At 54.2% G+C, this 18,933-nt stretch overlaps 1 protein-coding gene across 1 annotated transcript; it reads right to left on the bottom strand.

Annotated features, from left to right (window-relative positions):
• Window positions 1-12,321: 12,321 nt before the first annotated feature.
• Window positions 12,322-14,222, bottom strand: MIND_01422600 (uncharacterized protein; the record flags this gene model as incomplete). Its single annotated transcript, XM_037370611.1, has 6 exons — window positions 12,322-12,544; window positions 12,595-12,695; window positions 12,744-12,891; window positions 12,940-13,072; window positions 13,123-13,287; window positions 13,340-14,222. The coding sequence occupies 6 exons, from the start codon at window positions 14,220-14,222 to the stop codon at window positions 12,322-12,324; spliced, it is 1,653 nt and encodes a 550-aa protein (XP_037212992.1).
• Window positions 14,223-18,933: the final 4,711 nt, after the last annotated feature.

Below are 18,933 nucleotides of genomic sequence, written 5' to 3'. Positions count from 1 at the left end.
TGATGCCGGACGCTGTGCATGCCTCAAGCTTCCCTCGCCCCCGCGCTTGCCTACTGCGTCTCCCTCTAGCATCGAGCTAACGCCCCAGAGGCTTTCGCCCGCCTCCGCGAACCACGGCCCTCCTCACGCGGTCGAGCGATCCCCGAACAGCAGTGTCCTTACCTAAATCACCCACGCAGCCCATTCCATCACTGGTATCGCCATCCGTCCCACGCAGTCACTCCGTCTGCGCTCAATGTGGTCTCGGGTGGATTTCCCGGCCCAGGACTTCGAGCCACATGACCTGATCGGGACGTCGGGGTCCGGGACCGGGATCGGCGCGAGGTGGGTCCCGGCCGGCCGCCGTTGATGCAGATGCCGCCGGTTCGCGGTCCGACGCTCCTCACCCAGCTTGTACAAGGGACCCCTGCTAATGCCTGCATAAATATCAAGGCCTCAGGCTGTACCTAATAATCTACATCCTAATACCGGCTCTAGACACACCCCAATACTATTCTGCAGCTTGTCCCCCGGTGTACTTGACCAAAAGGGTACCACACATTCACCCGCTTTTCAGCTCACACCCCCACTGACAGAGTGGCCGTGCTAGCGCGCTGGCAGCACATCGCAAGTGGTAACAAGCAGGGAGAATAAAATTCTGGACTTTGCGGCAAATTTCTGGCAAGTCGAGTCAAAATATATATAAGGTGAATAACAATGAATAATGGATAGGAAGGGCTATGGAATATGTAGGCAACTACACAGTCCTGATATATTTCAATGCACTCCCTACTGTAGTATTTGAATTGTTTCATCATCAGTCACATGTCACATCCAGCTGATTGAACATATTTTCTTTTTTGTCAGTTACAGTGTGTATGGACCAGCACAACAAAATGACCAGGCTAAAAGCTGGGGCTGCAGCTTCCATGCAATGAATATGCTTGCTAGTCCGACAGCAGGCTGCCGGCGGAAAATACAAATTCAAATTATGTCCTAATTAGGAAGTTCTTGTCTAGGGTTAAGGAAAATCGTGGCAATCAAATTTTATAGTAGATGGTGAATGGTTTGGGTAGGGGCGATAGAGACGGGGACAACCAGAACATCCGGTAAGCAGCGTGGCCACTACTCCAAGACTTTGGCTATGTCCGTCAGGCTTATGCTCAGACATATGCAATCCCTAGGTAAGCTCTCTTTTTCTCTTTTTTTCTTTTTTCGTTCTAGGAATTTATTTTTTCTTCTTTTGGCTATTAACAACACCAGTATCTAGCCCTGTTAAGTGCCGTGCAAGAACCGAAAGGAAGTAACAGAAAGTCCGAGGCAGAACCGAGTGGCTATCACAACACTATATCAGAGTGAGCGACCACACGTCTTGCAGGCCGAAAGCAAGTCTAAACAAATATGTGAACTCCTGCGGATACGTTCAGAGAAGCCAAAGGCAATAAGGCTTAGAACACGGGGAGGAGTCCGACGAGAGTGGAGAGCGAGGCAAGAAACGTTAATAACGAAACTGAAGTACAGGAGTGTAGAGTACAAGTATTTATACTAAGTGGTAGGCATAAGGCATATGACCTCGCAGAGAGATCCGATGAGGTCCGCAGGATCTCCCTGCGGGATAAGTACAAAGGCATAGTAAGTAAGGGGAACGAGAAGACGTACATGAGGCAAAGGAAACAAGGCGAACGCATAAAGGATATAAGTAAACAAACGCAAGTCCAAATGGGTAAAGATCCGAGTTGATGGTCGGAGGGTCCGAACAGGTCCGAGAGAGTCTGCGTGCAGATTAAATGTTTGAAGGGAAACGCTCAGATACCTTCATCGCGTAAAAACCCTGTGGTGCTCCAAGGATAATTTTGGAGCGTCCGAAGATGCATGGGATATAACAAGCCCGATTTTATATGGGCGTGCTTGTACGTCATCCGCCATCCGATTCGTCCACACTACAGAAGTGGAACAACAACAGATTTCCCAGACGGCGGGCGTGGCATGGGTATCACATGTCGGGCCGCACCCCCGGAGCCCTCCTCCCAAACATGGTTCTCGTGCTGATGCCGGACACTTGTCTGGCTTCATCTTCCTTTTGCCCCCCGTGTTCGCCCCACCCACCGTGTCTCCCGTTTAGCATACTGCTAGCCCCTCCGCAAACCATGGCCCCCACGCTTAAGTGATCCCCGAACTGCTGTGTCCTTACCTAAATCCCCCACACAGGGTTATCCCATCACTGATATCGCCCCACCCGTAGGTGTAAGATTTAGCCTGGGCTCTAGGAATAGCTAGAATAGCAATAGCCTAAAACTCTAGGAAGACTTTTCCCAGTCAAAAAAAGACTTTAGAAATGGGTTATTAATACATCAAATTGATAGATATGATGCTAAAAATACTATATATAGTAATGCTAACTCCTTTTCTTCAGGCCGATGACCCGGTATATAGTGGGGAAGGCCTGTGTCCAGGATTATCCTAATTGGGACTAAAATGATATAGCTTGACACAGTGATCAAAACTACTGATGGCCATCAAAAATTGTTCCACATCAATAATATATATCAAGGACCACAATGCCATCAAAATTAAGGCAATATAAAGGCAGAAAATGCATAAATAAAGAATAATATTATAGTAATTACACTGCTAGAATATGAGGACTAGGAATACCTAGATTTCTAGGCTAGCGCTATTCTAGCTATTCCTAGAGCTTTTTAGGCTAAATATTACCACTACGGCTCATCGCCCTGCCCCATTCGTTTTCCCATGCAGTCCCACTCATTCTCCTTGATCCGGACCGCAGACACACAGCGTCTTGGGAGTGGGACAGGCACTGCACCCGATATGCCAGCTGCCCATCCCATTAATGTATTCCCTCCCAGGACTCCAACGCCACATGACCTGTTTTGGATGCCGTGATTGGTGAGAGGTGCTGATGCCGCTGTTTCAGCTCATAAGAGGTCATCCGGAATAATCATGCCTATCGAAATTCTGTCTCAACCTTTCCTCTATATAATGCAAAAAAAGAGAAAGGAAGACCACAAAGCAAAAATAGAAGATGCTTAAAAATTAGTTATTTTCTCTCCGACCGTGACTTCCCCCAGACAGCAATCAAAGTGGGCAAGTTGGATCTTATCTTCTTTTGTTGCTCTTGACAGAATTGATTCCAAATAATGACCAGAAGCCTAGATATCATATTACTTACTTGTTGGCATGGACAAATAAGCATTTGAAGTGGGGTGGTTTGTGTTATCAGGGTGTCCTCTGCTTTAGCAGACCCTTGCTCAAAGTAGGACAGTAATGTGTGATAATTATTCCATCAGAGTTTCACACACTCTTCTCAGATGTTAGTAAAGTGTTCACAACTAAGGTATAAGGTGAACTCAGAGGGTCAGAGTGAATATAGATCATATATCAGTATAAATAAGAGAGGGGGTAGGTAAAGAAAAACAAAATAAGTGTGAAAGGGGATAGATAGTATATTGACATCTATTTTTCTTCTGCTACAAGGAAACTGCCTTGTAGTTAAGAATAGGTAGATAGATCCTCAGAGTTAAATTGTCCTGACTGCCATGCTAGCACCTCTGCTTCTTGCATATCAGCCTCATCATGATTTCCTAGATGCCTGTATGTTTCAGCTAAATCAGCTCTGATCCTAATAGTATCATGATGTCCAGGACCAAACAGGAAGGTGCATCCTTCTAGTATTGCTTTCTCCACCATCTGTGCCTCAGTAAACTTGTGTTGAGCCTTATAGGTTTTAGCAAGGTGTGCCTGTCCATGGATAGTATGTCGATGATTGGGACCAAGCATATGCAAGCGATGTTTTACCACTTCCCTTTCTAGCACCTCAGCCTCAGCATACTGGCCTAGCTCGATATAGACTAAAGCCAAGGTAGCTTGTGCAAGAATAGTTTCTGGATTCTCAGAGCCAAGCAGACGTGTATATTGCTCCAATACTGTCCTTGCTAATACTAAAGCATCATGATAATTGCCACTTTGAAGATATTGCAAGGTCAATTTCTTTTGTATAGCAAGAGTATCAAGATGATCAGGCCCAAGGAGATTCATGCGGAGCTTTAACACTTCTTCCTCCAGCATCTGAGCCTCATGATACTTGCCAAGTATAGTATATATCTCAGCTAGATCAGCCTGTGCTGTAATAGTATCTATATGCTGTGGCCCAAGTGAGTATTTTTGCTGCTTCAGTATAGTCTCATATAATGCCTGAGCCTCAACATACTTACCCAAGCTTTTATAGGTTTCAGCAACTCTGGCTTGTGTAGCAATTGTGAGTGGATGATCAGGACCAAGTAGATTTGTCTGCCGCTGGTGTATTGCTTCTCTAAGTGCCTCAGCCTTAGCATAATCACCTATATGTTCATAGGTTGCAGCCCAGCTAACTTGAGACTCATCATCTTGTGGATAATCAGGAAGATGTGAATGTGAATGCTTTTCAAGCACCATGTTCTCAATGATTTGAGCCTCCAAATCATTACCTAAAGCTCTATGAGTCATAGCTAAGTGAGCTTGTGTATGAATTGTTTGTGGATGGTCAGGGCCAAGTTGATTTATATACTGCTCCAAGATTGCTTCCACCAGTACCAGAGCATCAGTATATCTGCCTAACCTCATGTAGTTTGCAGCTAAGCGTCCCTTGGGCAGCAAGTGTATCAGGATTATTAGAACCAAGGCAGCGTGTGAGATCTTCTATCACAGCCACATCTAGTAACTGAGCTTTATGATAATTTCCAAGCTCCACATATGTCATAGACAGATGGATTTTTGCATGGATGGTCTTTGGATGATCAGGGCCAAAAGTATATGCACACTGAGTTAGCACTTCTCCTTCCAGAGCTTGGGCCTCAAAATATGATCCTAGATACCCATAAATCTCACTTAATGCCATTTTTGCATTAATAGTCCTGATATCATCATCTCCAACATACCACTGATACTTCTGCAACACTTCTACTGCCAGTATCTCTGCATGCTTCCACAGACCTGCTGCTGCATATATTTCTCTAAGATCCTGCTGAAAGCCCAGTGGAAGTGGAACTAAAGAGCTCAACTCTCTGGAGTGGATAGCTAAGAGAAATTGGTTTTCTGGTCCATTATGATAACAAGTGTGAGCAGCCATTCCAAGCAGGTTCAATACCAGCTGTTGCTGTGTGCACATGTCATTGATGGTTTCCTTGGTCCATTCGTGTACCAAAGGATGTATTGAGTACTTATCACCCTGCGCTGATATCAAAGAATATTGTTCAATCATTTGCATAACCTCCTCAAATTGATAGTCATCCCAGTGTCTATCACTGTCCAGGAAGGGAGCAAGGAAATCATATACAGGTTGTAACTGCTGTGCAGTAATCTTCTCTGGATCATTTTGATCATTATCCTGCAAATCCAAGTTGTACTGTGATGCTAACGCAAAGATAGTTGGACTGATCCTATCATAATGCATCATGCAAAGCACTTGCATCACTTTTTGTGCATGGATAGGAAGGTTGTCAAAGCTAATTTTCCATGTTGTGTAGACAGTCTCCTTATAGTTCCAGGGGACTTGCTTTGGCCTTGCATTCCAGTGTTTGGTTTTGTTCTTCCTGTACATTTCTAGATAATCCATTGGCTTTGCTTTCAAAAGACGAGACTGTCCAATATATGCTGCTGCTTGGACAATAGCTAAAGGGAAAAGATGCAGCTCCTTATTGGTATCGATTGAGTGAACAATCAGGGTGATAATAACAAGTCGCTCACTTTGACAATTTGTTCAGCTACATCCATATCATTGACCTTCGAAATATTGAAGAACAAATTGAGAGCTTCAGATAGACTGAAATCAGTAATGTTGATTGACTTGTCAGCTGTATGGATGCTTATGTCTGGATTACGTGATGTGATCAGAATATTCCCATGATTGCATTGTGGAAACCATTCTCTAAGATTGATATTCACATCATCTGCATTATCAAAAAGAAGCAGCCATTCCTCTGTGTTCCCAACTAGCCAAGCTTGAGCTTTAGCCACTGAAATATCCAGGTTCTTGATTCTTGCAATATCCATATAGCCTGTTTGGAGGGTGTTGCTATCTGTTGCATCAATTTTGAACTGGTCTGTGAACCTTTTGTAATGTCAAGTAGGTTGGAAATTTTCAAAGCTGGATAACCAACCTGTGTTTGGCCATCTCAATGAACTTGAGGGCTGTCTCCGTTTTTCCTATCCCTCCAAGACCATGAAGAAGGACAATTTTCCTATCATCATGGCTGCTCGCTCCAAATAGCTCTGTAAGCTCATCCAAGATATCTTCTCTACCAGTGAAGAAGTCACAGGGAGGAGGACATCCTTGATACATAGGAGAGCTCATAACTGTGAATGTGATCAATTTCATGCACCAGCAGAGCAGTTAAGCTTACTATATGCATGACCGTGGCTGTCACCATGATTATGACCGTGACAGTGACCGTGGTCGCGACTGTGACTGGGAAAATGTGCATTAGAATAATAGAAAGAGGGATCTCAACATGCACACCTGTCAATGTATACGGAGTTTGTGCTGATCGAGAAGCTTGGACCCTGTCCAGGTCCCCCATTCCCTGCTCTCCCCCTGCAGGCCCGCCATTCCCTCCAGTCCCTCCTTCGAAACACATGTACAGTCAGGTTAGTATTTCAATGGGAGCAGAAAGCCATACCGCTGACGCTCATTTGAATAACTTGAAGCTGGGTGCTCTGGGCGGCTGCTATGTCGTGCAGCGAGCTCATCGTTGTCCTCGATAGGTGGCGGGGAGACGGAAAGAGATGTGGTGTTCGTATATCTGACCCCCCACATACACATCAGATTGATATCTGTCTGATGGTCGCATGCGCATGGGCATCGCCACAATGATGGTTTCCTGCTGCCACGTCACCAGCAACAGCCGTTCGTCCAGTGCTCACAAATGGCGAGCGGCCGCAGCACATACTGGCCAGTGCAGCAGGCAGTGCTGTGGCCACCCGGGCCATGCTTCTCTTGCGCTGGACATGTACAGCTTGTCTGCGCAGTGTCCTTCTACTAGACTCCAGTCACTACAGTACTTACTACTGTGCCTCGAACACCCCCAGTCGAGCTGGCACCGCGACGCGCGACACACCGACAGATAGATCCCGTTCCGGACAGCGATTCTAACTGGCTATGCCCCTAACTACTTACTCCCACGCGCTGCTTTGCTATTCTCCATCCCCACTGCCCCCTCCACTTCCCGGCCTTCTCTGCCCGGCTCAGATCCCCTCCTGGCCTGCCACTCCCACTCCACGCGGCTACTACTAGGCCCACTGGATTCATCCGCGTCCAATCCTTGCACGTCACTGGCACCCCCGCTCGGCGCTTGCCCGGGCTACACGCGTCGCTGCCAGTGTCCCGGCGGGCGAGGCGCGATCGGCGCGGTCCCCGCTTAACCTCGATGGGCACAGAGAAACACCCTCCTTAAACGGGGGGTGTTGCAGCGGACTTTGACCACTGGCAGGCGACAACAGCCCGGGCCAGGCGCCCAAAAGCACGGGCACTTGGAAACGGAGAGTGCGACATCGCCGGGCACCTGCACCCAACCCCGGACGCCCATCGCAGCCTCCCCGCTGTTCCGCACTTCCAGTTTCCCACCAGCACTAGCACGCGCGCGTGACTCCGAGTCCGCGTGGAGACAAAACGTCCTTCTTTCCCTTCCTAAAACACCGAACACGCACACGCCCGTCGAGCCCGCGCCTCGACAGGCTGACAGATGGATCCCGTTCCGGGCGTCGATTCGATTCGCATTCACATTCTAACCGGGTGTACTGCTTCCGCGCTTGCCTATTCTTTTCCTATTCTGCTTTCTTCTGGGGCGTCCGGATCTCCTCCTGCCAGTAGCCAGTTTCTTCCCACTCCACGCCGACCCAGCCTAGGCCCAGCCACTGCCGGCCCGGCCCCGTGCTCGTCGCGCTCGCTTCTAGCTCCCTCGTCGTCCGCGCTGCCCGGCAGGCACAAGTTGACCCGGAGGCCGGAACCCGGACAGCGCCGCGAGCTTCATAGCCATAGTTGGATTTGGTCATTCGACCACGGATGCCGCCCATCACGGCGATCAGGACGCGCGATACTGCGGGTGCGCGAGCTGCACGCCATCGAGCGCCGGCGACGCGCTGTCGGCCCGGTCCGAGCCTGCGCTGGCGCTGGCGCTGGCGCTGTTCGGCGAGTACGGCCCGGCCGTCGCTTGTTGTTGGGCCTGTGCGTGCTCGACCTTGCGCGCGGCGCTCTTGAGCCGCGAATGCTGCCCGCGGTGGGAAATGGTGGGGTACGTGCATGGAATGTTTCTTCTTGCGCACTGACTAATTATTTCCCATCAGCACGACGACGAAAGAGAGAAGAGAAGGCAGACGCACTTGCACCGCCCGTCGATCGTCCCATCGTCCGGGCGCCCACACGCGATCTTGCGTTCCCGACAAAAAAAGCACGACAGCGCCTGCTTTTTCGCGCGCGCGCCGCCGGGGCGCGCGGCGTATGCAAATCGCAGCTCGGGCTCGTACGGCGGCTGCGGCGGCCTGGGATACGCCGACGCGGGCGGGGACGCGCTGGTCGGCGTCGGGGCCGACACCGACACGGGGCTCGCCATACGGCGACGGTGGTGGCGGGATGGGCAGCGCGGGCGCGGCGGCGCAGAACCGCGCGAGGTCGGCCTTGGTTAACGGGCTGCGGGGGGTGCCGCCGTGCGCGGGCGCGCAGCGGACTCACGACTCGGAGCGGCGGGAGCGAGGCGTAGCGCTGCACCGGCACGGGAAGCGGCCACGCGGGCGTTCCTGTCCAGCGCCGCATGCTCCACCTTGACTTCAAGACGCACCAATAAGCTTCCCCGCCCGCTCTGTTCCGGCTGACGAGAACGCACACACAGAAACATGCCTAGCATGCACAGATGACTCTGATGAGCAGACGCCCGTCGATTCTGAGGAGGAAAACGCACAGTTTCCCTCCACCCGCGCCGCCCCACTGGCAGCGTGCCTGGCGGTCGTCCGTCTCGTCGCCGACCAGCACGCATGCCCAGCTGCGAGGATGGATATCCGGGCGGCGCTGCGCTCGCAGTAGCTCGAGCGACAGCCCGACAACGCCTGCGAAGGAACGGCAAAGCGTCAGGTAACTGGGACGGTAAACAAGCCCACTGTTGCGCACCGAGCAGACGAGCCAGCCAGCGCCCGTCTCTCATTAGTCCCCCTCCCCGCTTCTTCCCGCCCATCTCCGTGCGCATCCTACACACGACGTTGACGCGGAGACCGTTCTGATGCGCTTTCCCTCCCCCGCGCCCCCGCCAGCTGGTACCCTTGCGGTCGCGTTGCCGCGCGCCGTTGGAGGCGTCATCGGCCAGCAGCAGCGAGCCATTTCGACGCCGAGGTGGATGCAGGCACCAGCACCGTTGGTCTCGAGGAGCGAGATTCCGCTGTAAAGGATGAAAGGTTGACGTCAGAAAACGGGGACGACAGAGAAGCACGCTGTCGCGCACCTAGCAGACCAAGAGCCCATCCTTCCCGCATACTCCTCCCCCTCTTGTGCCCGCCCTCCTCGGTTACGGTCCCTCGCCAACAAGCGCTGGAGGCAGGCATCGTCGCGCGCGACTTGTTTCAATCTAGCCGAGGAAAGTCAGCCAAGTCCACGCAGTCGGCCGCGAAGACGCACCACACGGCCCACGGGCGTTGAAAACGGGTCGCCGCCCCCGCCCAGCTACTGATCTTGCTCTCGTTCGTTGCGCGACCTAGAGGTTGGTCGTTGGCGCGAAGACGTGAGCGGTCTTGAGGACGACACGGAGGGGGATACAGGACCAGCGGGCGTTGTACTCGGGGAGCGCTAACCCAACAGCACCTGTAACGGTAAACGGTCAGAAAAAACGCAGACGACAAACACGCGTTAACGCACGCCCCGTAGACCAGCCTGCGTCACGCCCGGGCCCGCGCCGATTTTTCCACATTCCTCCCCCTCTCCCGCCCGTCTGGGTCCGCTGCCACCGTGACTGTTTTCAGTCAGCCGGTGCCTCATGGCACGAACGCCCTCGCGCTGAGGCGTTTCCTCCCAGAGATAAACAACGGAAAGTGGTGCCGGCTGTGTAGAACATGCGGGGGTAGTAGGCGCTGGAGATGGTGCTCGCGCAGGCGCGGATGGAGAGGGAGACGCGGAAGGGATAGAATCGCTCGTTTCGTTGTGACTTGTCGGTAGTAAACAGACGCGAAGTCTTTCGCTGGTACAAAACTCGGTGCTGGCGAACGACATACTCCGCACGCTGGAAGCAAAGTGAGAAGCCCTCCACACCCGTGCAACGACAGGAAACGCACCGAAGACCTCATTCGCTCTTTCGCCCGTCCGCAATCCGACCCACCGACAGCCAAAAGCAGCTAGATGGAGGAGGTGGGCCGACGTAGGCCAATACTGAGGACGGAAACTCGCAACGCGGCCCGTGCTGACGCGCCTTTCCCCCCATGGCCCCGACCGTGCTCGCCGGACCGCGCCAGCTTGTCCTGCGGTCATCCGCGGCCTAGAAGGAGAGACCAGCATTGGGGTGGGGTGGGGTGGGGTGGGACAGTGAGCCGCAGGGGATGCAGGAGGCGCCGCATTGTGCCCGGGTAACAAGAATCCGAGAATACCTTAAAAGATGCAAGGTCAGAAAACGCCGAGCGACAAACGAGCGTTATCGCGCACCAAGCCGACCAGCCAGCCAGCGCCCATCTTTCCTGCGTGCTCCCTTTCCTCGCAGCTTTCCCCTTGGTATCCTTCGCCGCAGCGGTCGTGCCACGTATCGTCGCGCCACTCGATCTAGCACAAGAAAATCAGTCAGTCGGACTTCGCGGTCAGCGACAAAGGCGCACCTGGCAGACCGCAGACTTCAAACGCGCCACACATGGGCGTGGACACACTGTAGTATGCACGCCGGGAGGGAGGCGCGCGCATCCGTGGTGGAAGAGCGGAAGAAGGAGCGATGACGCCCGTCACGCGTTCCCGCCGATCGATCGATCAGCGTGATGCTTCTTCGTCTCGCCCGCCATGTGCCTGCGACCTGCGCTGCGCCCCGAGCGCGCCAATTGCGAGCGCGTGAAAGACTACTGCGCGGCACGACCGTCTCGAGGAGAGTGACCGACGGGTCCGGGGTGGCGCGGCGCGTGACCGCCGGCCGGCCGGCCTTTCTCTTCTTCCCCGGCGTCCTCCACCCCTCTGGGTTGCCGCCCGCTGCCAGCCAGCCCGCTCCTCCGCGGGCTATACCCTCCCTCGTATGCGGCGCGCATGATGCACATGGACAACCCGGTGCGCTATACGGTCTCCTACATGTCAACGCCGCCGGTCCACTGTAGCGCTCCGCGTGCTACTAAGAGAGAATATGAAGGCCAGTTAGTGTGTGGTGGGAAATCCCGGTGCGTCTCAGTGTTTTACTGTCGACTTTCTGTTCGCTGACCGTTTTACTTAGATGTGCTCTTACTCCTCCCGGCCGACCGATTCTCTGGACGGGAGGGACTGACACGTCCGGGGGTGGCGCGGCGCGTGGCCGGCCGGCCGGTCTTCCCTTCGTCCCGTCCTTCACCACTCCGGCGAGCCGCCTCCGCCGCCCGGTCATCCGCGGGCTATATCCTCGCATGTGGCGCGCATGCCAACGCACAGCACCGGCTGAGCCCGTTTAGCTACTCAGCCCCCCCACATCGTGCTCCTCAACGCCGACGGTCCCGTTTCAAAGCAGGGCGCCCTCGTTCCTACCTACTGTTGCGGGACGCTAGCGCGACCGTAGCGCTCCGAGTCTGCGTATACTAAAAGGGAAGTGTAGACCGGGATAGTGTGGGGTGGGATGTCCAGGTGCGTCCAAGGGTTTTATTGTCGACTTTCTGTTTGCTGACCGTTTCGCCCTCAGATGTGCTCTTACTCCTACTCAGTACGGTGACTCAATCGACTTTCAGAACTCTGCACCGCTTGTACACGCGCCTCCGCTGCCCAATAACGACGACCCGCTAACTCGACTCTCCACGAATAAGTACTCGGGGACCAATCCGACCAACGGGGCGCAGTGGTGGCGGGCGCATATAGAAAAACCATCCCAACGGGAGCAAAGCTTACGTCCTCCGCCTTCAATTTGGACAGCAATGCTTATACCTGCCTTCAAGCCATTCGCCATCGCGCTTGCTGCTCGGCCTGAATGCAATTCGGACGGGGGGCGTGATTTCAGGCTACGGGAAAGAGACGTGTGGACCATCGCTGGGTCGGGGAGATCTATGCGGCAATGTCAGAGGCCCTGGAGTCCCAGGACGCCGATGGCAATGCCGCCAGGACCGTCCAAGCTCGCTCTCGTCCCAACACCCTCGCAGAGTCAGGATAAGGCAATATCATTTCATTCAAGTTCCGTAGAAGTCATTCCAACCTAGCTCCTCAGGCGTCTGGAACCTAGCAGGGGCTTCAGCTGGACCAAATATGACGTCCTGGAGCACCGCCGCGGACGCCGACGAGCCGCGCTCCGCGCAGAAGTCCACCAGCTTCAACGTCATCGACTTGCGCACGGCTGGCGTGTGCAAGTTTGCGCGGAGAAAAGCGACTTGCATTGTCTTGACCTCGTCGAATCTGCAGTGCTCGTCAGTTGGAGGCAGCAGAAGAGAAGCGGCAAGGCGGACATGGCAGTGAAGTTGGAGAACACTTCGTGCACAATGGTGTCGACCGAGAGCCGCGCGCGGATCGCCTCGAACGCGAGCAGCTTGAGTTCCGCGAGGCCGTGCTGTTGTTGGATCCTCAGCAGACGTCATTAGACTGCAAGCTGCCTCACCTTGTCCGCGAGTTTGTACATCGACTTCGGCGAGCATTCCGGTGCCTCATCTTCTCTTGGCTGCCTCAGGTCGAAACGCGAAGCCCTCCCGCCGACCTCACGGAAATGCACCTTGCCTGTGTAGAGGTAGTATATCAACGCTTTCCAACTATGTGACATTGTTAATTCAACGGCCTTCAATGAGAAGACGACTCACGTGTTATAAGCATGTCCCTTGATGACAACGCGATGGCCGCGACGCCCCTGGAGCTCTTGTTGAACAATGACATCAGGCGATGTCGAGCGCTGTATGCTCGGTCCAGCGACGGGCTGCTCTTTCTCATCCGGTTCTACTTGTGTTTCGTCTGAGTAATGGGAGAGAGGACGACGGCTCGCTTACCTGATTCCTGGCCGTGAATATCCGTGTCGCCATCGAATTCTTCGCCGTCCTCGAGGTCGCTGTCGGACATATAGTCATACGCGTCAAACACATTCTCGGGAGCCTGGTCATTCGTGATGTCCGTCTGCCCCGATTCGGAAAATCCGCTGAAGATGTCGTCGAGATCTGGACATTCAACCTTATCAGCACTAAAAAAAACAGATGAGCGCACAAGTACCTTCATCGAACTGTTTCGAAGTCCCGCGCATGAGCCTGAGATTCCCGTACAGCGGACGGGGAGCATAGACGTAGCCGCTCCGGGCGCGTGAATATGCCCAGAACTTGACATCGATGAGCTCGCCGCCATGGATCGTGTCGACAAGAGAGGCGCGGATGCGCGTTGGGAGGGGCTCGTCCGAGAACGGGAGGCGGGTCTGGATGGTGACAGGCTTGGGAGGAGTGAGGGCGAAGGTGGCCTCAAAGGAGACGGTAAATTTAAACGTTGGAGTCGTACTAGTGGAGCTCTTGCGGTTTTTTGTCTTCTTGCCACTCAGGGCACGGGTCCACAAGCCAATTCGCAAATTGCGAGCCTCGGTGTCCTGAAAGGGCTCTGGAACCAGGGATTGTGATATGGAACGGCTCAAAGGGAGGCTGAGGGAGAACAACATCAAAGAGTAGTCGAAGGAATACTCCGTCAATCCCGTCGTTACGACAGTGCACGATACGCGTCCGTATTCCGCGTTCGCCACCAGGTGCGGGTCGAAGTAAACAGCGATGGGGCCATTCGAGCAGTCCCACTTGAATCGCCAGCCCCATCCGCAGACATCGGTCGTCCCAGTGAGCGAGGAGTCCTTGTCGAAGCTGACACGGAAGGTGGATTCGACGCCCTTCGCCGTCCAGGTATCGGGGGAGTCTCTGACGAGCGACAGCGATGAGGGGAAGAGAGAAGGGGCGTTTGGGAGTAGCCACCTCGTGTAGGCAGCATGTCTGCCTGTGGATGCAGCGTGTTTGGTTGTTTTGCTCGGCCCGGAAGTGGGAGGGAAGAGAGGAATCCGCTGTGACGTCACAAGCCACTCTTCTTCGTCTTCTCCGCCATGTCGCGTCTCGCCTTCCTCTCCCATCCCATCTCTCTCAACTCGGACACAACGAATGCGAAGATCTGAGACGCCCCATAAGCGGAAATGCAGCGCTTATGCACTCGGTGCGCGTGAATACTTCCACTTACAAAACTCGCGCTGATTCGCTGGACCAGCCATCTTGACTCGATTCCCCGCAAGCTCGCACACCATATTGGTCGACTGGAGGGAAGGAAAACACCGTTGTTGACGTGGAGCTGCTCTTCTGCTGGCCCTAGGTGCGTGCTTCAAATCCTTCATCTTCCCTCTCTTCCGTCGTCACTTATGCTGACTCTACAGATATCCCCACTCACTCAGTCACACCCGACGCCGTATACCCGCCCCAAACTCACGCCCCCACCACCTCGAAAGCCGCGTTCTCTACTGCACGCTTGTTCTCCAAGTTTGGCAGGCGAGGTCCTTCTCTCCAGCAAGAAGACGTCCCCGAGCTCTTCTACATTCATTCGCGACGGGCGCTCGGAGTATAAACGAGTCAGAACGATGTATAAAGTGTGTATCTTAAGCCGCCGCCCACTTCTTGCGTCTTACTCCGTCTTTTAACTCCCTCTTTGGGCCATTCCTCTTACTCCCTCCTGGCGCTGCAAGTCGGACTTCCACCCGTTCCCGGACCGATTCCCCTCCCTCAGAAGGTGCACAAGATGGCGACTGGTCCGTTTCTAGCCTTCCGCCAGCGAAAATCGACTGACGAGAATCTACAGCCTGGCGTCTCATCGCCTTTTGCTCCGGTGCATGACAAACGATACACGAGCAATAACGGAAGCCGAGGAATGAACGAGTTGAGCTGGAAGGTCAAGAGGCCGCCGACCTCAAACCGTCTGCCTCGGGCTCGACGACTGCCCAGCGCTGTTGCCCAATACCTCCCTTCCAGGTTCCTCGCCACCCATACCGCTCGCCAATACGCCCCTCCCCTTCCGTCTTCACCATCTCCACCACATATCCATCCCTCTCTCTCCGCCCCCCGCATCCGCGCTCGCCGTCACCAACCGCCATGCGTCTGCGTCTTCCCCCGGCGCTCCTTCGCAAAATCGGCCAGGTCACGTGCCGCGCCGGCCGTCGCCGATGGGCCTCGACACGTCTCAATGTCCCGGCACGACAAGTATTGCTTCAGCGAGTGGATCTCGTGCTTACGCACATCGGCCTCGCGCTCTCTCATCTCTAGGGCTAGCCGCTATCTGAGGTATTGAGCGGGCAGCCTGTCGTTGGGGACGCGTTCGGCGGCCGGCGCGGCGCGGACGTGCCAGGGAGGGGCAGGAGGAGGCGGCGGCGGCGGCGGAGGAGGAGGAGGGCGGGACGACTAATGGTATCGTCGTCGGAACCACGAGAAGAGCTAGCTGCGCACCCCCGTTTGGCGCTAATCTGCGCGAGCGAGGCCTGCGTAGCAGTTCTTGTCGCCAAATTTCTAAAGGGTTAAGTAAAGCGACTTGCTATTCATTACCTCTCGCTATTCCTTCTGTTTCGTTTCACCTCCTCGCTTCCACCGCCGTCCTCGACGACGATCCCGTTACCGCTTTCTCTCCCTCTTGACTACGGCCACATTTGATTTCCGCGTCCACGACCCATATATATTCTTGCTGCACGTACTCGTTTCGGGACCCCTTGCCATACATTTTCTTTACTCTATCTGCTTGTCGCATTCTGCTGGGACTTTGTCCCTCCGAATCCTCCATCGTTGTAGGTTCACCGGAATGTATAGTGACTAGTCTATATACGCGTTACAACACTCTCCCGAATCCCTGTCTATGGCCTGCTTCCCGCACGGACGAAAGGCGCTTGGACACACGAAGATGCCCGTTGCCTCCTCGATCCAGACGATGAGGCTTCTTCAGTTGCGGCCGGAGCAAGCCAAGAATGAAGGCCGTTCCAGCCACAGCCCGAATTATCCGTCGCAGGCAGCTCGACGGCACCACAGCATACTAGTAGTTCTTCCTCCCTCTCTTGGAAAGTTGCCCCGTCCTCCCAGAGCAATGGACGCCTAGAGCCGGGCATGGTCGTGAAACACGGGCCCGGAAAGGGAGGGTGAGCATTCTTGTGACATTGTCTGCCTGCTCTTGGCAAGGCGAAGGCACACGGGCCGGAGACATAGACACAAAAGCCCGCTCGCTCGCTGACAAGACAGAAGAAGGAGGCGTTATGGGGCGGGGAGTCTGGGGTGGATTCGTCGGAGAGTGGCAAAATGAAGCGCTCGAGCATTGCATACGAGTTAAGTGTCGGCAGACGTAACATGAAAAACAAGACCGTTGACTCACCTTCCAGCACATCCCGCGTCAGCTCAGCACGTCCCGCGTCAGCTCCGAAGCACGTCCACACTCCCCATTCAGTGCCGCACCTCCTCCTCCCCCGCCAGAGCAAATATGGTCGTCGTTCGGGTTTGTTAAGCATGGAACAGGATGTCACCATCTCGGTTTGGAAGAAGCGGTCGTCTACACATGGTGAAAAAGTCAGCGAAGGAGACGAAAAGGAGAGCTGGCTATTACGCGCCGTTACCCATCCATTCCACACCTGCAGCCAGCGCAGCCCACTCTTGCGGTACACCCAGGCCATCCAGTATCTCCTCCAGCTCGCCAGCACAGATGTCCGCCGTCGTCCTAGAGCACGGCTGCACGAGTTGAAGCGTGTAAAGGGCGGAAGAACTTGAAGTGAACTTTGAAAGCAGCAGCGCTTTGTCGAAAGCGGCTAGGCGCTGAAATGGACGGTGAAACGCCGTCGGCGAGGCAGTTGGACGAGGGAAGCACTCGCAAGCACGAGGAAGCGGCGCTGGTGGTGGTGCAGAGCCAAGATCGGCAGGTCACATGCTCCGCAGAAGCAAGTGACCTCCTTCAGCTTCTCCACCTTTTAACTTCTACTGCCACGTCGCTAACTTGGAAGCACGCTCGCCTCTCGCAACGATGTCATGTCTGACACCACACGTTACCTTCAAACAGGGCAGCTCCCCCCGCGGGCCCCGCCTTCCCTTCGAGTTATGGAGCATTATTTTCGAATATCACGCTAAATCCTGTCAAGTTTATCCGACGCTGGCGACAGAAGGATGGTGGGCCTCAGATGAGCTGATCAAGATGAACGTCGCGGACCGCAACTCTCTCCTCATGAGAGGCATGACGGCGCACTATGGCCTCCGCCTTGTTTCTCGCACTTGGAATGAGGTTATTCTTGCGAGCGCAGACCTCTGGACGACGATTCACGTGTACATGGACGAACGCCAGACATACATGACCCCACAAACAATGCAAAACGCCGTATCCCTCCATCTCCGTCTAGCCAAAAACCACCTTCTCTCTGTCTCGCTCTGGGCTGAATCCTTGGTGTATATGCCTGAATTTCTTGCAGCACTTCGCTTGCTCAAACTGAGTCAACACTCTGCGCGATTCGCCTCACTGGAGCTCCTGAACCTCTCGGGTCCTGGTGTTTCATATACCAATATTCTGACTGATCCCTCCCATTTAAAATCCCTCTCACTGTGCTCTGACGGCACACCGTTCAATGACGAGCATGTTCTTGCTACTACGCTACAGGTGGCTCCTTTGCGCTTCGTTCGAATCGCTAGTCGCTATTTTGGTCAATTCCAGATCGTCCGGAAGCACGTTAATTGGCGTCGCGTGCGCATTTTAGCATGCAGCGACAGTGAAAAAATGCTGCGTGCCATTGCCACTTCTGACTTCAGCAATGTCGATTCGATCCAGCTGTTCGCCTTTTCGATGCCCCCCCGCCGACCACTGGAAGGGCCTCCGAGTCTGACAACTACCCTCCCCCACCTAACTTCACTAACCATCGACTGCAAGTCGAGAAACTGGGAGCTCCTCTTAGCCAACATCATCCCGCCCATCCTTGAGCATCTTACTTTCCGCGGCCCCCTTGCTCTCGATCCGAATCGCATTCCTCAGGTGCAGCAAGCCATTACCTCAGGGCACTACGCCAGCGTCACCACGCTCTGCCTTGACCGCATCACCTGTGACGATTCCACCCTCGGCATCATACTGGCTGGCCTCTTATGCCTGCACGAGCTGCAAATCCGAGATGAAACTTCCACTGGTTTCCCAGTGGTTTCGAAGCTCGCCGACTGGGCCCATCGATTCGATAAGGCGCGACATGCAGACCAAGACTATCTGCCGCAGTCTGCCAACCCGAAGACCAACGTTCCTCTTGCGCAACTCAAGACCGTCATTTTTGAGCACGTGGAGCCAGCTCGCAATAGTATTCAGCCCGTAGAAGATCTTCCAGAGGATGCGAAGCTGAACCGCAGCTTGCAGCTCCGTCTTACCCTATCTAGGATCCACGAGTTCATCTACTGCTTGAACGCACTAGTGCCCCTGGTCTCTGCAGCACGTGTGGAGAGTGGGAGAAGATTCGTAATTCGTGGCTTTCATTCGCGGATCGCGCTGCATTCTTGGTCTTGGGAATACAATACCAAAAGGGAAGAGAACGACTATTTCGCGCTGGTTTGCCAAAGAGTGGCCTGAGACGTGAGAACGTGCCGGCAAAAGCTTCCATAGATCAGTATTGTGCAAGCCAAACAATATCATACTGCCCAATTCCAATGCTGCTTTGTTGATACCCTAAGTCGTTGCAACGAAACACGAAGCCAGAGCACTTATCTCACAACCTTCATTTACATGCGCCTCTTTGTACACTCTACTCCAGGTGAGCGCGTATCATCACTGACCGAACTCGTCGTTCGCCTATGCTGCATGCAAAACAGGGA

Source organism: Mycena indigotica (genome assembly GCF_014461135.1).
Source record: "Mycena indigotica strain 171206Taipei chromosome Unknown Mind.scaff0019, whole genome shotgun sequence".
In the NCBI taxonomy this organism is placed as follows: domain Eukaryota; kingdom Fungi; phylum Basidiomycota; class Agaricomycetes; order Agaricales; family Mycenaceae; genus Mycena; species Mycena indigotica.
This window is presented reverse-complemented; position numbering and strand designations above follow the sequence as displayed.